Source organism: Trachemys scripta, chromosome 2 (assembly GCF_013100865.1).
Source record: "Trachemys scripta elegans isolate TJP31775 chromosome 2, CAS_Tse_1.0, whole genome shotgun sequence".
Classification (NCBI taxonomy): Eukaryota; Metazoa; Chordata; order Testudines; family Emydidae; genus Trachemys; species Trachemys scripta.
The window spans coordinates 151,895,891-151,917,686 of NC_048299.1; the positions used below are offsets into that span (position 1 = coordinate 151,895,891).

At 45.8% G+C, this 21,796-nt stretch overlaps 1 protein-coding gene across 2 annotated transcripts in view; it reads right to left on the reverse strand.

The window, feature by feature from the left end:
- Positions 1-21,796, reverse strand: part of XPO7 (exportin 7) — an 86,324-nt gene that overhangs the window by 7,000 nt on the left and 57,528 nt on the right. For both annotated transcript variants that reach the window (XM_034761933.1, XM_034761932.1), the window contains exons 7-23: positions 21,334-21,499; positions 20,305-20,378; positions 18,072-18,191; positions 16,726-16,872; positions 15,063-15,235; positions 14,243-14,436; positions 13,375-13,480; positions 11,788-11,923; positions 9,716-9,789; positions 8,532-8,612; positions 7,521-7,584; positions 6,101-6,209; positions 5,521-5,627; positions 4,941-5,029; positions 3,832-3,939; positions 2,435-2,517; positions 1,528-1,742 (exon numbers count right to left, since the gene is read on the reverse strand). In XM_034761933.1, the coding sequence (XP_034617824.1) occupies positions 1,528-1,742; positions 2,435-2,517; positions 3,832-3,939; positions 4,941-5,029; positions 5,521-5,627; positions 6,101-6,209; positions 7,521-7,584; positions 8,532-8,612; positions 9,716-9,789; positions 11,788-11,923; positions 13,375-13,480; positions 14,243-14,436; positions 15,063-15,235; positions 16,726-16,872; positions 18,072-18,191; positions 20,305-20,378; positions 21,334-21,499 (2,046 nt within the window). The remainder of the gene's footprint in view (positions 1-1,527; positions 1,743-2,434; positions 2,518-3,831; positions 3,940-4,940; positions 5,030-5,520; positions 5,628-6,100; positions 6,210-7,520; positions 7,585-8,531; positions 8,613-9,715; positions 9,790-11,787; positions 11,924-13,374; positions 13,481-14,242; positions 14,437-15,062; positions 15,236-16,725; positions 16,873-18,071; positions 18,192-20,304; positions 20,379-21,333; positions 21,500-21,796) is intronic.

Genomic DNA, 21,796 nt, shown 5'->3' on the forward strand with positions numbered 1-21,796 from the left:
GCCACCTTTCCTTCATTAGTGTAATACTGGAATATCTTTTTCATCCAGTTTTTGGCTTGGGGACTTAGTCAGCTAACTCCAGTGCTGGACATGCAGCCTTCTACTTTGATGGGTCAGGGGCAACCTATCAGACAAAGAACCCCCTGTGTGAGCCCTTGGGGCATTAGGGTCAGGTTCTGCTGTGGTAGGAAGTCTAGTGAGCACACAGGCCTGGATAATGATGCAAACTCTCACCAACCCTGCAGAGATTCTGGCCAAGCATGTCAGCACAGGCAGGCAGTGGGCAGAGAATACTGTACTCCAGGCTTGTATAGAAGACAGATGTCAGGCTGGCCTCTAACAAGACTGTGTTGATTGCTGATGTGCTGAGAGCTCTGCCCACAGCCTCAAAAGGTAAGGAAAAGTCTCCATTTGCATAAAGTGTTTTTCAGAGAAGAAAGGGATTATTTGGGTCGCTGCTCTACAGAGACTTGCCAACGCCCCCGATGAGAGAAGGGAAGAGAGAAGCTGCAGCATAACGCCCTAGGGAAATGGGGTGGGTGAGGAGGAATGGGGCTATTTTCAGACAGGACTCTGGGCATGCAGCAGACTGCTGAATATGAAGTAGTTCTGTCTTGCCCAGAATCCCAGGACCCTGTGGGAAAGGCACAAGCTCACTCATCTGTACAGTTTCACTATTTCTTCAAAAGCCACTGTTTAATTTCCCATCCTGCACTCTTCACCCTTTTAATAGTGCTTCCCTTCAAGGCAGAGCTTACTGCAACTTGGAGTCCGAGCAGCTCTGCTGTAGAACAGAGACAGATGATATGCAATGGATATCAGCCTGTCAGAATCCCCGGCACTTGTCCCAGCTCATACAAGGCTGCACTGCCTGCTTTTCAGGAGCAGAGGGAGATCGTTGTGTGTACTGGGACCTGGCAGGAGCTGGGGCAGATGGGAGGGAAACTAGACACATTTGGAAAACGGGAAGACTGCCTAGAAGGCTGTAACTGCCCTGTTGTCGAATTAACTCTTTAAAGCTCAGCAACTCGGGCTCAGTATTAGTGCTAATGGCACTTGGCATTAGGAAATCCCTTCAATGAACACCAAAGGTCCAACGTTTCCCTTACTACAGTCCAGCTAGGTTTGTAACTCTAGTCTCCAAATACGTTACTGCAAGCAGCAGCATACGGGGAGGGGACAGGACAAGTACAACTCCTGTTTGTCAGAGTGAGGAGTAGCCTTCTGAGCAGCAAGACACTGAAGAATTACTTCATAGGAACACACACACTGGCACTATATCGTTTTCATTGCTGAGTTTGGCATATCTAATTGTGTGGGCCTTTGGGCATGAAGCACCGAACATGACCTACAATTGCCCTCTAGAGAGAGAAAAGCAGATGTACGTATATCAACATCCTAGCTAAGTCTGCAACACAGGTATAGGTGTCAGCCGGAATCAGCACACAGGGAATGGGTGCTCTGCAGTTGGCACATAGCTCGTGATTAGATGAGATCTAGTGGTTAATCACAGGTGTGTTGGCTTACCAGAAGATCACTGTGCGGGATGGAGAGCAAGAGCTTAATAAAGGTTTGCAAGGCATTGTCGAGTGCATCGTCCCCGTACAGACGGAAGACACCGAAGTTGACGTAGCTGCCGCTTAGCGCAGCCTTCAGCATAGAGAAGCAGATGGAAATCCCCTTGAGCTTCAAGGCATAGACTTGATCCTTTGGGACCTCCCCTAGCGTTAGGATACGATTTCCTGCACAAGCACAGAAGGAGACTCAGTATCACAGCACTGCTTCCAGACCCCATCTCAGTGTATTGCTCAGTATGGGGAAAAAGCAGTAAAGCTGTCTGTCTGACCAGAAAATGGACACTTGGTGCTGAAACTCTGGGCCGGTTTCATGAGTAAAGCTTACAGCAACCACTTGTCCTGTTCTATGATGTGATAAGTCCCAACAGGAACTGGTTAGTAGCAGGGCTCTTTACCTACACACCACGCTGTTAGAAACCGTGAGAGAATTGGTCTGCCTGGCTGAACGCAAGCGTGTGGCTTTGCTGATGGGAACAGGACAGTGTTAATGGCTTCCCTTAGCAGTAGGATCCAGTCCCCAAGTAACCCCCAACTCCATACAGAAAGGCATTTGGTCATGTGAAGCTCAGCAAAGCTGCTGCTTAGCCTCCACCAGAAGAGCCATGAGCTACCCTCTCCTTCTCTCAATCCCATGCAAAATCCCTAAGCTCTCACCCGTCTGTCTGGCATCAGGTCGCGGAGAGAATTCTCCCCCTTTATACAAGCAAGGCCAGTAAGAATGTGGCAAGTTACTTCACCCTGCCTCTCACCCCAATCTCCTCCTCAAAACCCCAGGCAGCACTGACCAGGGCACCAGCCCCTGCTCACGAAGAGACCAGCAGTCAGGAGCTAAGTCAGGGCAGACGCTGGGGACTCACCATATGTAGTTATCATTTTACTAGTTTCCCGGAAGAGCAAGATGCCGTTTGGTGAGGACACATCAAACTGTAGCCTTTGGGACCTAGAAGGGAGAACAGAACAAAGTAAACACAGAGCTGCTCACACAGGTGTGCGAAGGAGAAAGGAGTGACCATCGGCCCTGCTGATCTATTTTGTGGTATCCTTGAGCTTAGAGCCATTTGTGGCAGGTCAGAAGCAGTTGCCCCAGTCTGGTAATAATAATGGCACTATCTAAGTCAGACAGCTCAGAGATGGAGACAAGAGAGCTGCTGTCTCCAAAGAAAAGGCCTGTGCTTCACATGGTTTAAGAATATTAAGTTTCGCACATGCCAGAAATCCCACCTCAGCAATAACTGCTATGTTACTGTCATCGAAACCCAAGGAACATCTTGGTAGGCAGCCTTCCAGCAAGGTCTGGCAGTGCTGGGACTAACCCCTAGCCGTACTGCGCTGTAGGCACTTGGCAATTAGATAGTTTGCTTCCCTACAGATGAATACATTTTCAACTACATTTAAATGTAGTAAGGGAATCTTTTTTCTAGCTTACACCTCAACAAATAAGGGGGAGATTCAATAGCTTTGAGGACTTCAGTAACTCAGCCAGAGGTTATGGGCCTACTACACGAGTGGGTGGGCAGGGTTCTGTAGCCTGCAATGTGCAGATGATCATGATGGTTCCTTCTGGCCTTAGTCTATGAGGGTTTGTCCTTTCACAAATATCTCTTTTGTCTTTGGTCAACAGCACAACAATATGGATCCTCAAGAGCAATAAAGCCCCGTGTCTGTTCAAGTCTAGTTTCCTTCTTGCATGGCTATAACAACGCTTAGCAGTGCTCTCGCGTACAGAGTTCTGTTCACCTGGCAGTACTCCAGAGCTAAACGTTGGGCAATCTTTCACTCACATGTTAGGCAGCTTCCCAATTATCTGAACAGTGGCAGAGATCTATCTGCTAGCAAAAAGAACCACTGGTCGTCTGACCACCAGATGGAGCAGCACTCATTTTAACTGCATGTTTTGAAATTAATGTAAATTTCTCAGATGTTATGGCGATGGGCCCAGAAACAGGTACTCCAATAAACAAACACTGGTTTCTGATCTAGTCTCTCCACACATTCTCTTCCATTAAGAGCTTACAGAAGGACAGCTCTTCGGTTTAACTGGGTCATGATGCAGGATTAATATGTGAACTATTATATTTGCTTCCCTACTGAGAGGGTGGCTGCTTTTTTTTGCTGGCAACTTGCAAAGCATAAACAGAGGGAAATGGAAGAGACATGGCTTGGCAGCAGAGAACATTATCAAGCCCCAAACTAATGGGTGACAGAGTGAAGAGACAAGAATTCCCATTTGCTTTTGGATGTTGGAGTCTCATACCTGTTATGCACCAACTCTGCCATCAGTTTGAGCACAGGTGTAGTACAGGCTGGGTCGTGGTACCACAGTTCAATCGCCCGTTGTAGAATTGGCATATAGGATGGATAGCTGCAACTCAGAAGCTAAGGAACTTTGTTGTTTCAATTATGAAGGAAAGCTCAGCAGTTTAAACTCAAGTCAAAGGTCTTGCCCTGCTCCAGCCTTTGGAGAGAGGCTCTCTTCCTCCTGGCCTCTCTCTGGGCACTAAACTCAGCCAATGGTGCTGGCCGGGGCTTACTCTCCTGGAGAAGAGAGTCATTTGTTTCCATTTAAACCATCATTTGGCTGGTAATATTTACCTACACAGTATAATAACTGCAATCCATGGCTGCAAAATTTCGGGGCAAAAGGACATAATGGGGTATCTCTATGCCTGCATCCACTGCTGCCAAAGCCAGCCATGATCATTTTACGTCCACCTTTTCCAAGCAGCCTGCCCCATGTTATGGCCATGTGGCCTCCACCAGGCAGAAGACTACAAACAACACCTGGAGTCCACAGGTGTTGCTCCTTAATCAGCCTTATTTGGGGGGTCACCAAGGTGAAAAGGCTACTTCCCAACTACTGCCAGCCCTAGGGAGCAAGAGATGTAGGGTGGCATTTTCAGAGGAGCCTAAAGGAGTTGGGTGTCTAACTCCCATTAAAAGCCAGAGGAATTTTGGTGCCTAAAGCCTTTAGGCCAATTTGGAATTCAACCTGAAACCTTATAAACTGATTTCTAGTCTCCTTTGTGGCAGAATGTAATATGAAACCACAGGCAGGGCTCCCGAAAGGAGTTTTTTCTTAAAGCTTGAGAGAGATGCACCAGGAGCTGTAAATTCTCTTGACTGTAAAGAGAAGAACTAAAAACGAATACAAAACTGAATACAAAATTAACTGGGTGCTCAAGGGGTTCAAATCCTGCATCTTGGCAGGGGACTAGACTAGATGACCCTTATGGTCCCTTCTTGCCCTATTGTTCTGGGAGCAACAGCCCTGAACCACAGATCCCTCGATTCTAATGTATGGAGGGCTAATGCCTTTAAGTCTTCAGTTCTGTCGTGGCCAGTGGGATTTTAGGGTGAGGATACATCCACTCAAAGAGCATCATAAAGCTGGTCTTGGCATTGAAGGCAAAGGCTATTCCCCTCAGGTCTCTCACAAGGCCGACCAAGGTCCTCTGAATTGGGAAGGGAGAGACACATTACATGTTTAGTGACATACTTCCTGACATTTCCCTCTCCTGGCCAGCACTAGCCCGCCGCCCTTCCAACCAAGAGCAATAGGGTGTTTCTTTGGTGGCCTCCAGTCTCAAAAATTGGACACTCCTTCTCCTTAAGCAACAGGAATGCACCCAAGTTAAGCCAAGGCAGAGAGGATACTGAGAGGTGTCACTGGTTAAAGCCATGCACTGTGTCTGAGCTACTTTGGGTGAATGAGACACCTCCCTTCCCCAAATGCCTGGACCCCTTCTAGCAATCATTTGCCCTGTCTCTAAGAGATCAGGGTCTCCCCAACCTTGGCTACCACCTCCCAAAACATTGGGAGTAAAGCACTAAAGGAAGTTTTGATTAAGTCATGGATGACAAGGCCCCTGCTGGAAAAAGAATGGATGCAAAATCCCCAGGCACCGATTAACTAGAAAGTTTGTCTTGCGCAATTCGGACTTACTTTTGCCTCTTGTTCATTGAAAGTGTTTGTGCTGAACATCTGTGCCACAGCCTCGAATGCAGCGGTGAGGGGCAGCATGAACTGTTCATACTGATCCTCATCTTCCCCTGAAAGAGAATCAAGAGAGAATAGACACCTTCCAGCCAGACTCCACTTCCCACAGCAGTGTGTGCGCAGGTGAGGGACAGGCACTGAGGGTGCTAATTTTAGGGAGCCTGTGTTCCTCTGAATAAAGATGGTGCCTTTATCAATCCCTAACATGGAGAAAAGACTAGGGATGCAGAAAGAACTTTGTGGAATCAAGACTGCATATGGGTTTCTCTGTAAGAGTCAGCTTGTGAAGGAAAACTTAGCTCTAAATATTAGTGGCATGCATCTCTCTCCTGCTAGTACACAGTATCACAGCAATCCCTCCCCCCTCAAGACTTCTCTCCCTTCCTGGTGGGGCTTCTGCTGTTTCCAATAGCTTTTACTGGCTAAGGCATCACCTTCCACAGTCAAGGGGACTAGAACATTTAAGAGCCCTGTGTACAAAAGTTAGCAACCCAATTTCCCCATTTGGTAACTGGGGTTGCAGTACCTAAGTCCACCATGAGGAGGCGCCCAAGTGCAGTGTAGAAAGTAGTCCGACATCTCATGTCAGTCAGGTTGGACTGATTGTTAATACCCAGGAATGAAAAGTGCTCACTCTGTCAATGAAAAAGCAAAGTTAACAGTGAGTGGCAGGTTTACAACAAGGCTTATATATTTGAGGTTCATGGGCATTTAGGGGCCCCTGATTGTTTTGACTCATACTCTGTTCTTTCAAGGGCCTTGGCAGGACTGAACCACTCCGTTTACTTTGCTAACCACTTTACTTCTGCGGCTAACCTCAAAGAATAAATCATTAGAGGGCCACTCTCCCCAGTGCTGCGTGTATTACAGAGATAACATTAACACATGTTCTTTGGCAAGGATACTTGGCCCTTTACCTTTAGTCTGAGGATTCCGAAGTGCTATATAAACAATTAAGTCTTGCTACACCTCCAATGAGGGAAATGAATTTCCTCATGTGTAAGATAGGGATGGTAAGAGGTTAGGAGAATTGCCCAAGGTGTCACAGCGAGTAGGTGACAGACCCAGGAGTCCTGATTTCCAGGCCATTGATCCTATCATATAGGTATTTCTAGGAGTCATCATATCCAAGCACCTGTGGTTGATATTTCCTCCCAATGAAAGCCAGGAAAACAATGTAATGCAATGTTATTTATTAATTTCCAGTAGCTCTGCAAACAGTAGAGGACCAGATCCAGGGCCTGCACAAGTACAGGAAACCTCCAAGGAAAACCCTTGAGTGCTGTTGTAACTGGTGTTGATTCTGAAAATGATCTTTGAGTCAACACCCCAGAACAGTATGAGAACATACTGCATTGCTGGAGGACCACCTATTGGCAGACCTGTAAGTCCGAGGTCCTGGCCTCTGCGGCAGCTAAACATCCTTTGGCCCTTTCCTCCCCAAAGGTAGGGGTGTCTATTAGATAGAAATGTGACCAGGATGCTAGAATGCTATTACATTTCATCTCCCTGAATTCCCAAAGTAGTTCCATCTGGATACAGTGTTCTTCACTTTCTGCCTTTAGGCTGTAGCAGTGCATCACAATGCCATACATTCCTCCCCAGAGTTGGCTGCCTTTCAGTGACGGGAATGACTGAGTGAGTGAGAGAGAGAGTCCTGTATTATGTTTGTAAAGAAGCAGGAATCATTTGGATGAGAGGGACTATATAAATCCAGGACGTCAGAATTAAAGTGCAGGCTTTGGAAAGAGGCAAAGAGAATAGAGATCATCATCATAAAACAGTCTCTCTTATGACGCAAGTATTCGGGAGACTTATAGTTACACTGCAGAAGTGTCTCTGCATGTGAAAACACACAGGGCTGGTTCTTGCTTTAGCGTGCACGCAGGCACCTGCATGTGAGGGTTTGTTACATGAGAGAGGCTGGAAGGGAATGAAAGACTTACCGTGTGATTGTTCAGCATGAACTGTACTGCGCTCAGTTTCACCAATTTCCTAACACTACTGTATGTAGAAAGGGTGTTAAGGAAACAGCAAGCAGAACCAGTCAGTCACTGGACGGTTCCAAGTGCCTGCAAAGCACATACAAGGGAATACTTTCCAGAGTACGTACAAGTTTTACACAATGCTTTCTGGCCTTCTGAATTGTTTCTCTTCTCAACCACGTTTTTTTGGACCAAATCCTGTTACCAAGGCCTCGTCTATACGAACAATTGGTGCGCAGCAAGCCGGAGTGTAACTCTACAGTGCACAAGCCTTCCATGCAGTAAGTGTCTGTGTGGACCCTGCTATTGCGCATTACAAGTTCTGGAACGCGCTGGGATCTATTCTGCTTTGAAAGAAGACGCTGCACATTTTACCCTATTCCAGGCTCCATTTTCATCTTATTTTGGAAGGAAGACGTAACCCCAACCTGTACTATGCTCTTCAACACCTCAGCAGCACACAAATGAAGGCTGTGGGCAATAAGCTATGAAGTAGCCATGACCATGGTTACAAAGCCTACAATACTACAGCCATCTACTGGGATTCTTTGCAACCAGGTGAAAAGGGCACCAAGTGTCTATGCTCTCTTGGCTACTCAGATGTTTGGGGGCTATGGGAAATTGCAAAACGGTGAGTGAGGGGCGGGAGAGGTGGTTTTTTTTCTTTTAGATAAGCCAAGTTCACATGGAGAGTCAGCCAAGAATTGGGAGAGTGGATGATAAAGTCAGGCCCAATATTATGTGGTTGGAATTTGTGGTTGGAGATGCCTCTCTCCAGCTTTAGGAAGTTCTTGGTGAACTGACAGACCTACCGGAGCATCCGTTAAAGATGCATTAGCTCAGTGGATGGCAATAACTAATGGACTTATGCAAAATGCTCCCATTTCATCTGAACACACTGGTGTAGTGCTCCCCAAATTCCACCGTAGAAGTGTGTTTTACACACCCAGGGCTCTCTACAGAAAAGGATATCCAATGGAGAGGTCATTGAGAAGCTGCAGCGTCTTGGAGGTGATAGGTTCGCATCGACCCCAGTACTTCAAGTTGGTGATGCTAGAGGAGAGGAGAATAAGAACAGGTCAGAGGGACGGCTTGGATTTCTTTTGTTGCAAGGTGAAATCTTCCATCAAACGTCACCCAATACCATCTCCACCCTCCAAGAAGTCACAGACATCACAAGCCACAAAATATTGGTATAAAATTACTGTACTTACATTTGGTTGACTAGAAAATTATCCTTCAGATAATCTTCACTACTTGGGTCCCAAGCTACACTGGCCCATACCCAGGCCCTTGGAATTCTGTGGCACTCCAGGGCTGATTTCTGCAGCAAGGGTAAGAGAATTCTGCGGCAGTGACAACATGCAGACGTATGCAATTCTGCACCTGCACCATCCACTGTCAGCTGCAGAATTCTAGTAGCCCTTGCTTCTTCCAGGAGAGCCATTTAACCCTTTGTGGATGTGCAGCTCAGGTGCGCAAGAGTGGACAGGCACCATGCACACCAAGGCAAAAAATGATGTGCGGAAAGCCGGTGGCCATGTGCATCCAGGCGCACGGCACTGGGCTTCAGCCTTGGAGCTACTGAAGTGGTTAAAATTCTAATGGTGACTGCCAAAAAGACACGACAAAACCCAATTGATGTGTTCAATCTGGAGGCAGCTGCCAAGCAACTGGCCAAGCAGGGAGTAGCCTACTAAAGTGGAAGAGTTTTAAGAATGGTACTGGCACTACTTTTGTACTGAGTTCTGCTATTTGAAAAGAAAACCTTTGAGAGAGCAGTCCCCTCCCCACAGTGCCTTCTTGGCTTGTGATTGGCAATAATGGTGTGGCAGTGAATGATAGTGGAGACTGCTTCTTGTAACAATGATGTCAGACAGCGGATTAAGTGGGCACTGGAATAAGAATTCATCATCCTGGTGTAGCTGGCAGGGGATTACATTTGTGTGTCTCCATGGCCCAAACTAGATTCCATGGTGGATAAATAACCCTGAATGCTGCACAGGACCTAAACCCCTGGCCACAGCCTATAATTCTCTCAAATAGCCAGAGGTTACTTTCTCAGTCTGAACAACACTGTCTTATATTGAGGTTGTCCCAGTTACACTTTCAAGTGAACCCTGGGATCCCCGATGACTGCAAGCAGAAATACTTACATTTTCCCTATGAAGACGCTCAGGACCATGGTCTCGTCATTCAATCCCAGGACCTCAGAGAGACGGCGGTACAGCTGGAAGGAAAAGAGAGCAACACAAGTTAAAAAGAAGCCAATGGAATTAGTGATACTTTTGCGGTAAGAGGGTGGGACTCTACTGGGGATGCAGCCTGAGCTTAAAAATAGCTATTTCGTTTCCCTGAGCACTAGGGCCTCCGAGCCATTAAGCATGGAGAGCGTTTGATCCATGACCCACATTTATGAAGTGGCACGATAACTTTTTCTTTTTCTTCCCCGCTCCATGCAGCACTGATCCAGGGATCTATCTAGTCCATGCTTTTCAAGACCACCAAGAGAAGGTTCCTGCCCTGAGGCACTCCCATTCTAACTTAGACTGATACGCTACATGGGGTAACAGGTCAAACGAGAAGAAAACGTTGTTGACCTGCACGATTTTTCCATCCTCCTTTTCATTCTAGCGAAGTTCATCCCCAGCCAGGCTCACAGCAGCTACAGATGCTGTATACAAAGTGTGGGCATTCACTTTCTTTCTGAGAAGGGGGATTCCCATAACTCCAATACGAACGCAGTTCCTCTACTGACAGCTATGAGTTCAAAGAAGCAATGAACTCTGCACTCATATCCCTGTGATCTAGCCCCACTCTCAAACACTCTTAAGCCCTCTGCACCTTCAGAAGCAAGAGTGTCACCCTGGTGCTTTAATCCGTGTCCCTGGGCGATAGTGAATTATGGGTTATCAGAATGGCTGAGAGCAGGGCCGGCTCTAGGCACCAGCAAAACAAGCTGGTGCTTGGGGCGGCACATTTTTAGGGGCGGCATGGCCGGCGCCAGAATGCCGCCCCTAAAAATGTGCCCCGGCCGCCCTAGCTCACCTCCGCTGCTGCTGCCATGGCACGCGAAACAGCTGATTCGTGCACCGCTACTCGCCCTCCCTCCCAGGCTCTCAAACCTGGGAGGGTGGGGGAGCAGCGGCGCGCGAATCAGCTGTTTCGCGTGCCGCGGCGGCTCGGGGTCTCCCCCTCCCTCCCAGGCTCTCAAACCTGAGAGGGAGGGGGAGATCCCGAGCGGCTGTTTTGCGCGCCGCTGCTCCCCCTCCCTCCCAGGCTTGGGCACCTGGGAGGGAGGGGGAGAAGCTCTCAAACCTGGGGGGGGTGGGGGGATTCCGAGTGGCCGCATTTTCCCCCTCCCTCCCTCCTAAGCTTGAGAGCCTGGGGGGAGGATGCAGGGCTGGGGATTTGGGGAAGGGGAGGAGTTGAGGCAGGACCCGGGGTGGGGTAATTAAATGGGGGAGGGGGCAAAATTGTTTTTGCTTTGGGCGGCAAAAATCCTAGAGCCGGCCCTGGCTGAGAGTCAATTTTTGGAATAAAGATGGCATAGTTTCTCTCAATTCCCTTTTCCTGGGCTACTTTAAGCTCCAAGTACACCGATGTTAACTTCCAGTGTATCTTGCGAGAGAGAGAACATAGCAGGAAAAGTGAGAAAGGCCCAGTTCCACAAACCCTTCCTTGTCTGCAAAAGCTGCCCTTTTAGGCAGCCAACGTGTCATGTTTCACCTCAGCGCAAAGGCTAGGGGTTTTTCAGAATGTCTGGAAAAAATTCCAGTAGGTTTTAACCAAGTATCCGAACTCCACCCCAGCCCTAACACCTCTCTTAGGAACTTAGATCCCAATGCATTTCCCCCTTCATGTCATCCCTGTGAAGCAGGGCAGGGCTATTAACTCCCATTGTACAGATGGGGAACTGAGGCACAGAGAAGTTAAGTGACTTGCCAAGGAAGCCTGCGGTGGAGCAGGGATATGAACCCAGGTCTCCTAAGTCCTAGGTTAGTGCCCTAATCAGACATTATCTTACTGAAAAGCAGTGCCAAAGCTGCACTGCTGAAGCTATAATTGTAAGACTGGGAATGCAGAAAGCAGGAAGGATGGGGGCTGCTAATAAGCTTTTTCTTAAAAAGACAAGAGCAGATTAAGATCTAGCAGCTCATATGCCAAAAGATGTGAAGACATTATGGTAGCCAGCAATGCCTCAAGGCTGCATGGTAGAGGGAATTACCTTGGAGGATTTCTGCACCTGGTCTCCAATGTAGATCTTTCGGAACTGCTCAAAGAAGCTCAGCATGGCAAGCTCCAGTTTCTCGTTCCCAGCCTGTGCCAGGCGAGAGTCCGTCAGGTTCATCAACTGCAATACCCTGAAGGGAGGGAAAGAAGAAGCAACAGATCTACCAACCACTCCAGGAGGCAAGAAATACCAGCCTGCCTGAACACTGACAAGGGTGAGCAGAAAAGCGATTTCAGGCAGCTGGTATCATTTCAAAGCTGCATATGGCTGAGAACCCTTTTTGCTCTCTAGGAGGTGGCGTGGTGGGCCAAGAGCGATCGAAACACAGGAATGACGTTACGTTAAACTAAAGAAGATGACCCCACCGTCCCATGAAAAGGAGCCAGCAGAAGGCTATGGACCACTTAAGTCCCACTTAAGATATGGGCAGAGGGTGGGGAGGGGAAAGGGAGAGGCCTTGGTGCCTACCCTCCATAGAGAGGGGAATTTTCACCCCCCTATAGAGCTTATCAAATGCCAAGGTTCAGTACATTCTCTGAGCTATCCCCTGAGCAGAAGCCTCCAGCTCTCATTACAAGACTGAAGAGGCATTTAAGGGGTCACCTCCACCCCCACCACACCGATTTTTGTTATGGCCACGTGGGCCTTGTGGATAATGCCTATGAATGATCTATTGGGGTAAGAAAGGGTTTCACTGATTGAGGTTATAAACACGTGGTGGGGGGCAAAGCAAAGGTCAACTCTTTTTTGCGAGGTGGCCCAAAACGAATAGGGAGAGAAAAGGTTAAAGTAAACAGACTAATATGAGAAAGTCTCTTGTGTATAATATAAACGGAGGGCCACTCAAAATGTCTGAGGTCTCATATCTTCCCTCTACTAATGCACCAACTGCAGGAGGAGCTAGTGCCTGATTTACAGTTCCTCATTAACACCACTTATCACATGGCCACCTTCCATAAATTCTCAGATTCAGTCCTCTTGATCCCAGAGAAGCAGAATTAGGTATGTTCTACATGGAATTTTGCTCAGCTTAGGGTTGTTTAAGAGCCATAAACTACATATTAATTACCTATACCAAATAAATCAGTAACTGTGCTAATAGAAGGCTTAAACGGTTCTGAAACAAGCTACAAAAATGTACCGGTGCCACCCTGTATAAGAATTCCATCTGCTGTAAGGTACTGCGATATTCACAAGATATTTACTGTCAAAGCCACTTTGGTTGATATCAGAAAAAAACATCTTTTCTCTAAAAAGAACCAGCATGCACTGGGTTCTACTCTGCCGTGGGCATTAAAAAAAAATAGGAAAACTTACACCCTTACATACTGTCCCCATGCTTATTTAGATCCCTTGCCAAACACCTATGCAGACATCTAGGTTTAGACAAATCCCACAGAAGTTTGCTCAGTGGGTCTAGCCACTGCTATCAATGTCTTTGTTCGAGGGCCAATTCCATCCAGTTATTTTTAGCGAGAAGAGAAGAGGGAAGGGAGAACACTTAAAGCCCCAAAGAGAATTACTACCATGCAGCCACAAGAATGGAACATAGCGCAGCTAGAAAGCATTCAACATTCCTACCGACAAACCAACTCGCCGTCCATTGCATCCTGCTCATCTGTGCTGGCGAACGAAACCCTGCCACCAATCACTGCCCCGATGATATAAACGAGCCATGTCAGGCGCCCTGAAGCCAACAGATGACATCAGAAACAAACACTTCACAGGCCACATGGTAGAGAGAAAGGGATTCTTCGGGTTTTTCCTCTGGCAAAGCCAGGGTTCACGAAGAAAAAGATTTCTTAAGAGCATAATTTATTCCTCTGATCAAGAAGCTAAAGTTATGCCAGTGTTACTTGTTTTTCCACTTAGTGGAAATTATGTACAATTTCCAGAATCAGAACTGTAGTCTGTTTGCTTCAGAGCATCATTTCAAGCTACAGTGTGCTCACAACTTAAGATCACCCTCACCCAGGAAATTCCTTTAATACAAGACCAGATTCTGTAGACTTTGCACATACAATAATGTTTCCAAAAGGGGAGCACTCATTCTCTGAAAGCACACGAGGCTGATATGACAGATAACTCAAGTCCTAACCATCTGAAGTTGTACTGATTTAATTACAGCAGTGCAGTAAAGCAGCATAGTAAAGCAGCCCAAGGCCCACCCAGTGTGGATACATTTATACTGGTGTAACTTATTCCCAAATGGGACGAGGGTTATACCTGTGTAACTACAATAGGTAAAAAACCCACCCCTCTAACTGAAATAGTTATACCTGTACAAAAGCTGTGCACAGACCAGGCTGAATGCCCATTTTCTCAAGGGAATACTTGTAGGATCTCTCCTGATATGATTCTATCAGGAAAATGGGCTTCTGGAGCTGTAGTTTTTGGAAGGGGCAAACTGGTCAGGGCTCCCTGGCCACTGTTCTTGGAGTGCACTCACCTTCCTGCACTGCGATGTCCATGGGGCTGGCGGTGGCACTCTGTAGCAGCTCCTGGTAAGTCTGGGCTGACTGGTCAAAGAGCTGTACGAGGAGAGCACAGGTCTTTTCATACTCACACCGGCCAATGGTGGACAGCTGATCTAACTGCTGTTGCACAAGGCCAGTGTCGTCTAGTGGATCTTCCAACCCGTCTCTGCATGGGGAGAAAGCAGCATTATAAAGGAGCTTTAATACCAGTGCTAGCCTAATCCACAACACAAGCTTATTTCCAGCATGGAAGACACCTCTCCTAGGCACATGGCTATTTTTTAAATCTGATCATCTGATCCTTTGCCACTAGTAGCAGTCATGGTGGAGCATTGCACAGACTGATGTAATACAAGCAAGCAATCATCACTAAGTGTCTTCTTGTTTTATGGGCACAGAAATAACTAACAGAATTGGCAGGGCCATTACAATCTGCAATGAGTAAGTTCTTATTGCAGGCTTAAGACAATATTTGTCCAGGGCTTTAGAACACACCACTTTACGTGTTTAAGAAGTGCCAAGTATTAAGGCATCTGGTTGTCGTTGTGCTTTAGTGTTTTCCATCTTTCATATTTTGGTTTTCTTCCATCTAATAAATTAACTTTAATTAAAATATACAAGGATGGCACATCTGATTCTGGACATCCCTACCAAGACATTGACAACCAAAGCAAAAACATCCCGGGGCCAGAGTCAAAACTCTATTTGCCTATACAGACCCTTGCGAGATTTTCCCTTACGTGCTGCAGGCACTGTGGTAGAAGTGTTCATGCGTCTCTAGGCTTCCCTTACCTCAGTATGATGTGCACAGACTCCAGCCTGGACGTGATGTAAGCTTTCGTGACCTCTGGAGTGTACGTTTCTAGCATATGAGGCTCTGTGGCTTTAACATATGGCACTGATGCTGCCAGCCGCTGCCATAGGCTTAGCAGATAATGTACGCTGTTCGGTGCAAACTCCCAGTGCTACAGGTACCAAGATAGAGAAAGGAAAGGAAGCCAGTGAATTTAGGATCTTGCAGAATGTCACATTTGTCTTGAACGGTTTGCTGTAGGAGAGCAGATATTCAGAGGCTTTACACAGGATGCTTTGATGCTTCATTTTCCTATATAGCACTGAATTTAAGTCAGCATCCAAATTCCAGGAGTGCCCTAAGGAAGAGAACTGTTCAGCAAAAGAGCCAGGGATACTCCAAAATAACTTTCATGAGATGTAGCTGAGCTGAAGCCTTCAGCTCCCAGTGCAGGTCTGAAAATACAAGCTTGCAGGATTAGATAGAGAACCTTGGTGCCCTCCCTCAATCCTAACAGTCTTGCTGCTTTCTCTCCTCATTCATCTTAGCATTGTAGCGTAGTGAGGAAAACATGCACTGGTATTGCAAGGATACAGGCAGTGCAGAAATCATCATTTGCTGAGCTCCATCTCTATCATGACTCACTGTGCACAGCTTCTCTAACGCAGCCCCTTCAGTGGTATACACCTTCCAAAGCTCAGGGAAAGCCACAAGAGAAGGACTGTCAAACGCTGCTGCACTAGACTTTCAATTTCTGGAGACCTGGGTTAAAACAGGTTTTTCTTGAAGTCATTTGGGTGGCCTGGTCCAGCCACTGCTGCTGGACTCCTACATAAGAAAAACAATTCTGTCCTAAAGGGAAGTTACATAGCCGCACAGTAATATGCATAATTACTGACATTTACATTACATAAAGGCAATACAGCAACACACAGTTCTGGTTTGATGAAGCGCCAGTAATACAATTTAGTCCCTCACCTGGGGCCATGCACACACAGCTTTCCTGCTTTTTAATATCCTAAACTGTTTTATTCAGAGCTCTTAGAAATCTCTATTGTTCTATCAAACATGCCCAATCCTAACTCAAGCTGTAAAATTCCAATGCTCCTGTTTGCCTCCCACTAAACCACTGAATTCACAAGTCATCCTAACAACACTTGATATTTCTAAAAGCTACATACACCCCAATTGTCTACAGATCAAGCCTGCCAGTTTGCAGTAGCTATCATGGAAGAATTTTTAAAATACCATTTTATTTTGTACAGAGATGTAGTTGTATGCTGCACAGCAACAGAACACACAGAGGCAACCTCTGCATGATATTGATGGTATCAGCAGTAGAACCACCCTCTAAACTACATTTTGATAATGGGTTGATGCATTATACAAAAATAACCTTGAATCAGCAGTTGCTACTGATGGGACATGGGAAAAACTTCAGAGCTGTAACTACAACCCTCCCCATATGTGTTTTTCAGCCAGAGTTCATAGTACGATCAATATTGCACTGCCAGATTCTCCTGTTACAAAGCCTGTGTGAATGCTGCAGTCTTCTTGCCATTGGGCCTGACAAATTGGCATAGCTACTACAAAATAAATGCAAGGAGGGGAACTGCTCCATTTTGAGAGGCACCAACAAGGCCAAACGCAATGAGTTCCCACCTGTAGGCTGGTCACGGTGAAGTTGGCAATGAGTCGGATGACCTCAGGGTAGTTTTCCACCTTCACCAGCTCTCCCAGTTGATAGTTGCTTTTTAATCGAGCCAGCAACCTGCAGAACTCATGGTAATTGTTTGGGTCTGACAAACTCTGGGGAGGAAGAGAACAAACAGTATGTCAAATCATGAGACCGGTAGCACTGTCTAGTGTTTTAGAGCACAGGAATGGGAGTTAGGAGACCTGGTTTTTATTCCCAGCTCTGCCACGGACTCATTACGTGATTTGGCAAGTTATTTTATCACTCTGTGCCTCAGCTCCCCCATTTCTAAAAAAGGGGTAGTGCTTGCCCACCTCTAAATTGCTTGGAGCTCCTTACATGCAAGTGCAAAGTATGATCTCTCAAAGCCACGTGGTACAGATCACCAGCTAAAACGAAACCCTACCATTTATGGCAGACCTTGGAACATGTCTAATGTCTGGCATCCAAAACACCAGCCTGCAACACACTTAATTCCAAGTAGCAAATTACACAAAGTTTAAACCACAAGACTCAAGTATCATTCTTGAGAAAAGGAAAGGTAATCTTCTTCCAACACAGATAAGTGATATTTAAGTGATTGGGAGCAGGAAACTAGAGGAAAAAAGTTAAAGAAGACAGACATCTTTCTTCCTTGGCCAGTGCAGGATTGTTCCCCTAAGCATATTTCCAGCAGTTTTGTCCAGTGAAAGTCTCACCTCTCTGTTCTATAGTGGGGTAAACCCCACCATTAGTCTCCCAAGCCTTACTGATCTCAGTGCTGTGAAGTTTACCACATATTTAGCCTAAATTTCATCCCACTTTGTCTGGTTCTCGCCCTACATACCATACCAAACAATTCGCTTCCATCCCTGGGGTTTACACTTTTTAAACCTTCATCTCTGACCGTTATTCTCTCCTCTACCTTTTAGTCTCCCATTTAAATGAACTATACATATTTAGTTCATTAAACATTTTAGTTGCTCTTCTCTGATCTCTCATCATCTTCCTCTACATTTTTCTTGTAACGAGGGTGTGACAGGTTCCCCCCGGGGTGCCGCCTGGAACTGGGGTACATACAATCCAACAAGATATTAATGTCTAGCAGATCAACACATTTAGAATGATACCTCACAAGGCATATTTTGTACAAAACATATCCTAATTACATGACACAGGTGAATATTGGAGTGCCAGGGTGTGTCAGAAGGTCTATTTTTTTTTTTTTTAAACAGAAAAACAGATTCCCTAACAGAAGAGTAGTTTATGGAAGCAAATGCAGTAAATTGGACAAAGAGTACTCTAAGAAATACCTGGCTTCCGATATGCTCACCTGGGGGTTTTCCAGTATTCGTTTAACGCCATCAACGAGATGAGACAGGAACTTTGCTCTCTCTGCATTGTTAAAAAGGGATCTGCGGACAGAAGCTATCTGGACTAAGCAGGACAAGACCTAAAGGAAGCAAAAGGAATAAAGTGGAAAGACTTTATTCAAACTGAAGGGAATGGTTTGTGTTGTTTCCCTTTCCAGAGAGAGTAGTTCATTCAAGTGTTCACCATACTCCTTAGAAATCAAACTCAGTTGCTATAGTTCAAAGGATGATTTTAAAATGAAGCAACCACCTCCAAATGTTCTCTCTATGAAAAGAGAAAAATAGGAGAAATCCAGTGGAAACAAGCAGCAGGGATTAAGAGACTACATTATACAAGGATCATCTCTCCAGCTTCAGGGCTCAATGAACACCCAGCTTTAGGAAGGCCCTTCCAGCCTTAAACTCCATTACTATGTTACAGTCTCCACTGTGTTGTCATGTGGTGACAGAGAAAAAAGATTTCCCCAAATAGTGAAAGCAAAAACGCAGGTTGTGCCCTCTCATCTGACTCGTGTCATCTGTCATTGTGTGTAAACAAAGGCTGACTTGAAAAATACTGGCAGTGGGAGAAAAGCCTGCCAGCCTCTCCATACAAGAGTTTACCATGGTCTAGGGAAAATATGAGAGAAGGAAGAATGGCAAGATGCACATTTGTTTAAGTTAAAGCGCTCCCATCTCAGCCTCTATTAAGCTGAAGGTAGATTCCAAGGATGCAGTTATGCAAGTGAATCCATTACCACACTGCTGAATGGGATTATGAACTTCATGAACATTAGAAGCAAATTAATTATAGACTCTTCACACTGAGGCGAGCCCCGATTCCCCCAACCAGCCTAAGAGCTACCTGCTCTGCTGTTAAAGCCCCTCTGATTCTTGCTAGCTCACACTTTTAATGATCAAAGCTCAGAGCAATTACTGGCTTAATTGTTTTAAATTTCTGCTTAACAGTGTGTTTCTTTTTAAACTCTCTTGAATAACTGAGGCTTAAATCTCAGACTTGGCTAGCAGCATATAATGAAGTGACCAGCTCTGTCCTACCTCTCCTAGAAACATCCTTTTGAAGAAAGATCCTCCCTTCTCCAGCCAGAGTTAAGAAGTGTTTCCATTGCAGCATGCGTCTACGTTAACTAGGAAAAATATTTAGCCCACAGTATTTAAGTGCCTATACAAGCAACTGGTCCAGTTCTACCCCATGCTGAAATATTTAGTGCTTTTAAGGGAAACAATCTACCAACAGGGAAACTATGTAAGTTTCTCTCCTCCCTTCCTTTCTTTGCCTGTAATGACCAGCCTTGTTGATAACGAATTTTTAAGGTTTCTGGAGCAAAGATGTTTAGTGCTTTGCTGGGCTTCTTCCTGAACAGCACCTGAAGGGCATTTGCTGATTCTGCTTCCCACCAGACCACAGACGCACACAGATCAGAGCAACTTCCAACTGAGAAACATCTTAGCGTGGGACTCTTGCTGACTGAGCCAGCGTGAGAGAAGTTTCCTGGATTTGAATGCTTTATGCACACAGAGTCCAGCCAGAGTGAGCAACTCCATGCACTGACACAGTTATTGGATCACCTGGTTGCTGGTAGGCAGACAGTATTTTAAAAGAAAACATCCAATCACGTGAATCCTTTACTTGGGCTGATGCTATTGGCCCTTTCCCCATATGGGAACACAGTCTTGTCTAGTGGATAGAGAATGGGACTAGGGGTCAGGCTCTTGGGTTGTACTCCCAGATTTGCCCCAGACTTGCTATGTGATTTTGGGCAAGTCATTTCAACACTTTGCTTAGCTTTCCCAGACTACAAAATGGGCATACCATCACCTAGCTCCCTCACAGGCAGTTGGGAGGCTTCATTCACTTAGAGCACTTTAAGATTCTCAAACGGAAGGGGCAAAAGAAGGGCAGAGTAGCAATATTTCAAACAAATGGGGACTGCTCCTTAATCCACTCCAAAAACACTGGATGTACCAAAACTATCAACACTAAGGAGGCTTGGCACAGCCTCCCTTTGGTCTTTACGGGATAATACTATATTATCAAAATAAGCAACTGTTCTGAACATATTCTACATCATTTTAATCGAAAGGCCAGTATCTCAGGCCCATATACCAATGAAGTCCTTCGATATGGCTCTCCTGGTGCTGTAAAAGCTTTCTGATATTAGGCGTCATAAGAACCATGAACTCTGAACTCACCAGAGGTGAAAACGATGGAGGGATGGAATGATACAGGTCAAAAAACAACTGTAGGGTCGAGGAATCCAAGAATGCTGAAACAGACAGAAAGGAGCACCTTACTGTGAACATCTGCATTATTGCACTCTGTGGAGTACTTTGTTTACAAAGACACTTTTATGCTTGTCTGTCCAAAACTACAAGGGCATCCACACTCTTTGCGCTAGAAAAGATTACATGATGCAAAATGTTTTCAAAGAATTATAGTGCTATACTCCAGAGCCTCCTCTTCCAGAATACACATATTAAGCTAGAGAAATATAGCAGAACATTTAAATGAAGCAATCTGTGACTGCAGAATGACTGCTAAGGGCCATGAGGATGTCAAGGATGGACGCTGTGCTCCAGGTGTCCCTAACCACCCCCGCCAGAAGCTGGGATTGGATGACAGGGCACGTATCACTCAAAGTGGCCCTGTTCTTTTAATTCCTTCTGAAGCATCTGGCACTGGCCACTATCAGAGACAGGATACTAGGCTAGATAGACCATCAGTCTGACCAAGTACAACCGTTACATCCTTAAGTGACAAGTGCGGAGGTACTGCCAAATAGTGCAACATTGTCTTAACAATTGCCTAGTTAGGGAATCCCATTTTGAAGTTAAGTGGCATGAGAGAAGCTCTGGATTTCAGAACTGACAAGGCTCCTTTCTGGCTTATTTTCTTCCCTTCTACGAAAAGTGTACTAAAAAAAAAAAAAAAATTAAAAAAAATTGAGCTGTCCACATAAGCCAAATTTGTGATTTCTGAAGTTCACATAGTGTAGGATTGAAGGGCCAGGAGGAAGGATGCTTGTGTGGTTTCGGGCCAGCAATACTAGCAATATGAATCACATCTGTAATCAGGTTAGGGGACAATGGGGCTGTACACCTGGTTCCCTGACACAAAGGTCTATTTATACACTGTGGACAGAGTATGCTGGCCAGCCAGCATATTTTCATTTGGCACACTGAAGAAGATAAGCCCGCTTCCCCCACCCCCTGGAGCATTACCTGATCTCCAACTGGTTGGAATCTGCACTGTGCAGAGATCATCTGAGGACTCATCTGTTGATGTGCCAATGAAATCAAAGTTCAGGCAGTTGTGTGTGAGCTTGAGTAGCTGCATGAGCAGGCCGTGTTGGCTTTCATCATTCAAGTTCAGGTTCTTCCCTGAAGCCTACAGAACACAGTGGAGAAAAAGAACAATGCAGTGGCTGAGGCAGGAGCAGAATTCCATTTCAACAGGAGATGACATTTGTAGGTATCACATGCCACCTTCATGTCAAGGCTGAGACAACACCCTAAATATCCCTGGTGCCCCACAGTTTAACAACAAAGAATCTGTATTTGGCTTTTTAGTCCTTACATGAAGAGGGTGGACAGTGCTTTCTTTTCACTCAGTTCTCCTTGTACAATAGAAGAGCAGCAATGATTGCCAGCCAGTAATTATTCTGGAAGATCCATCAGATTAGGA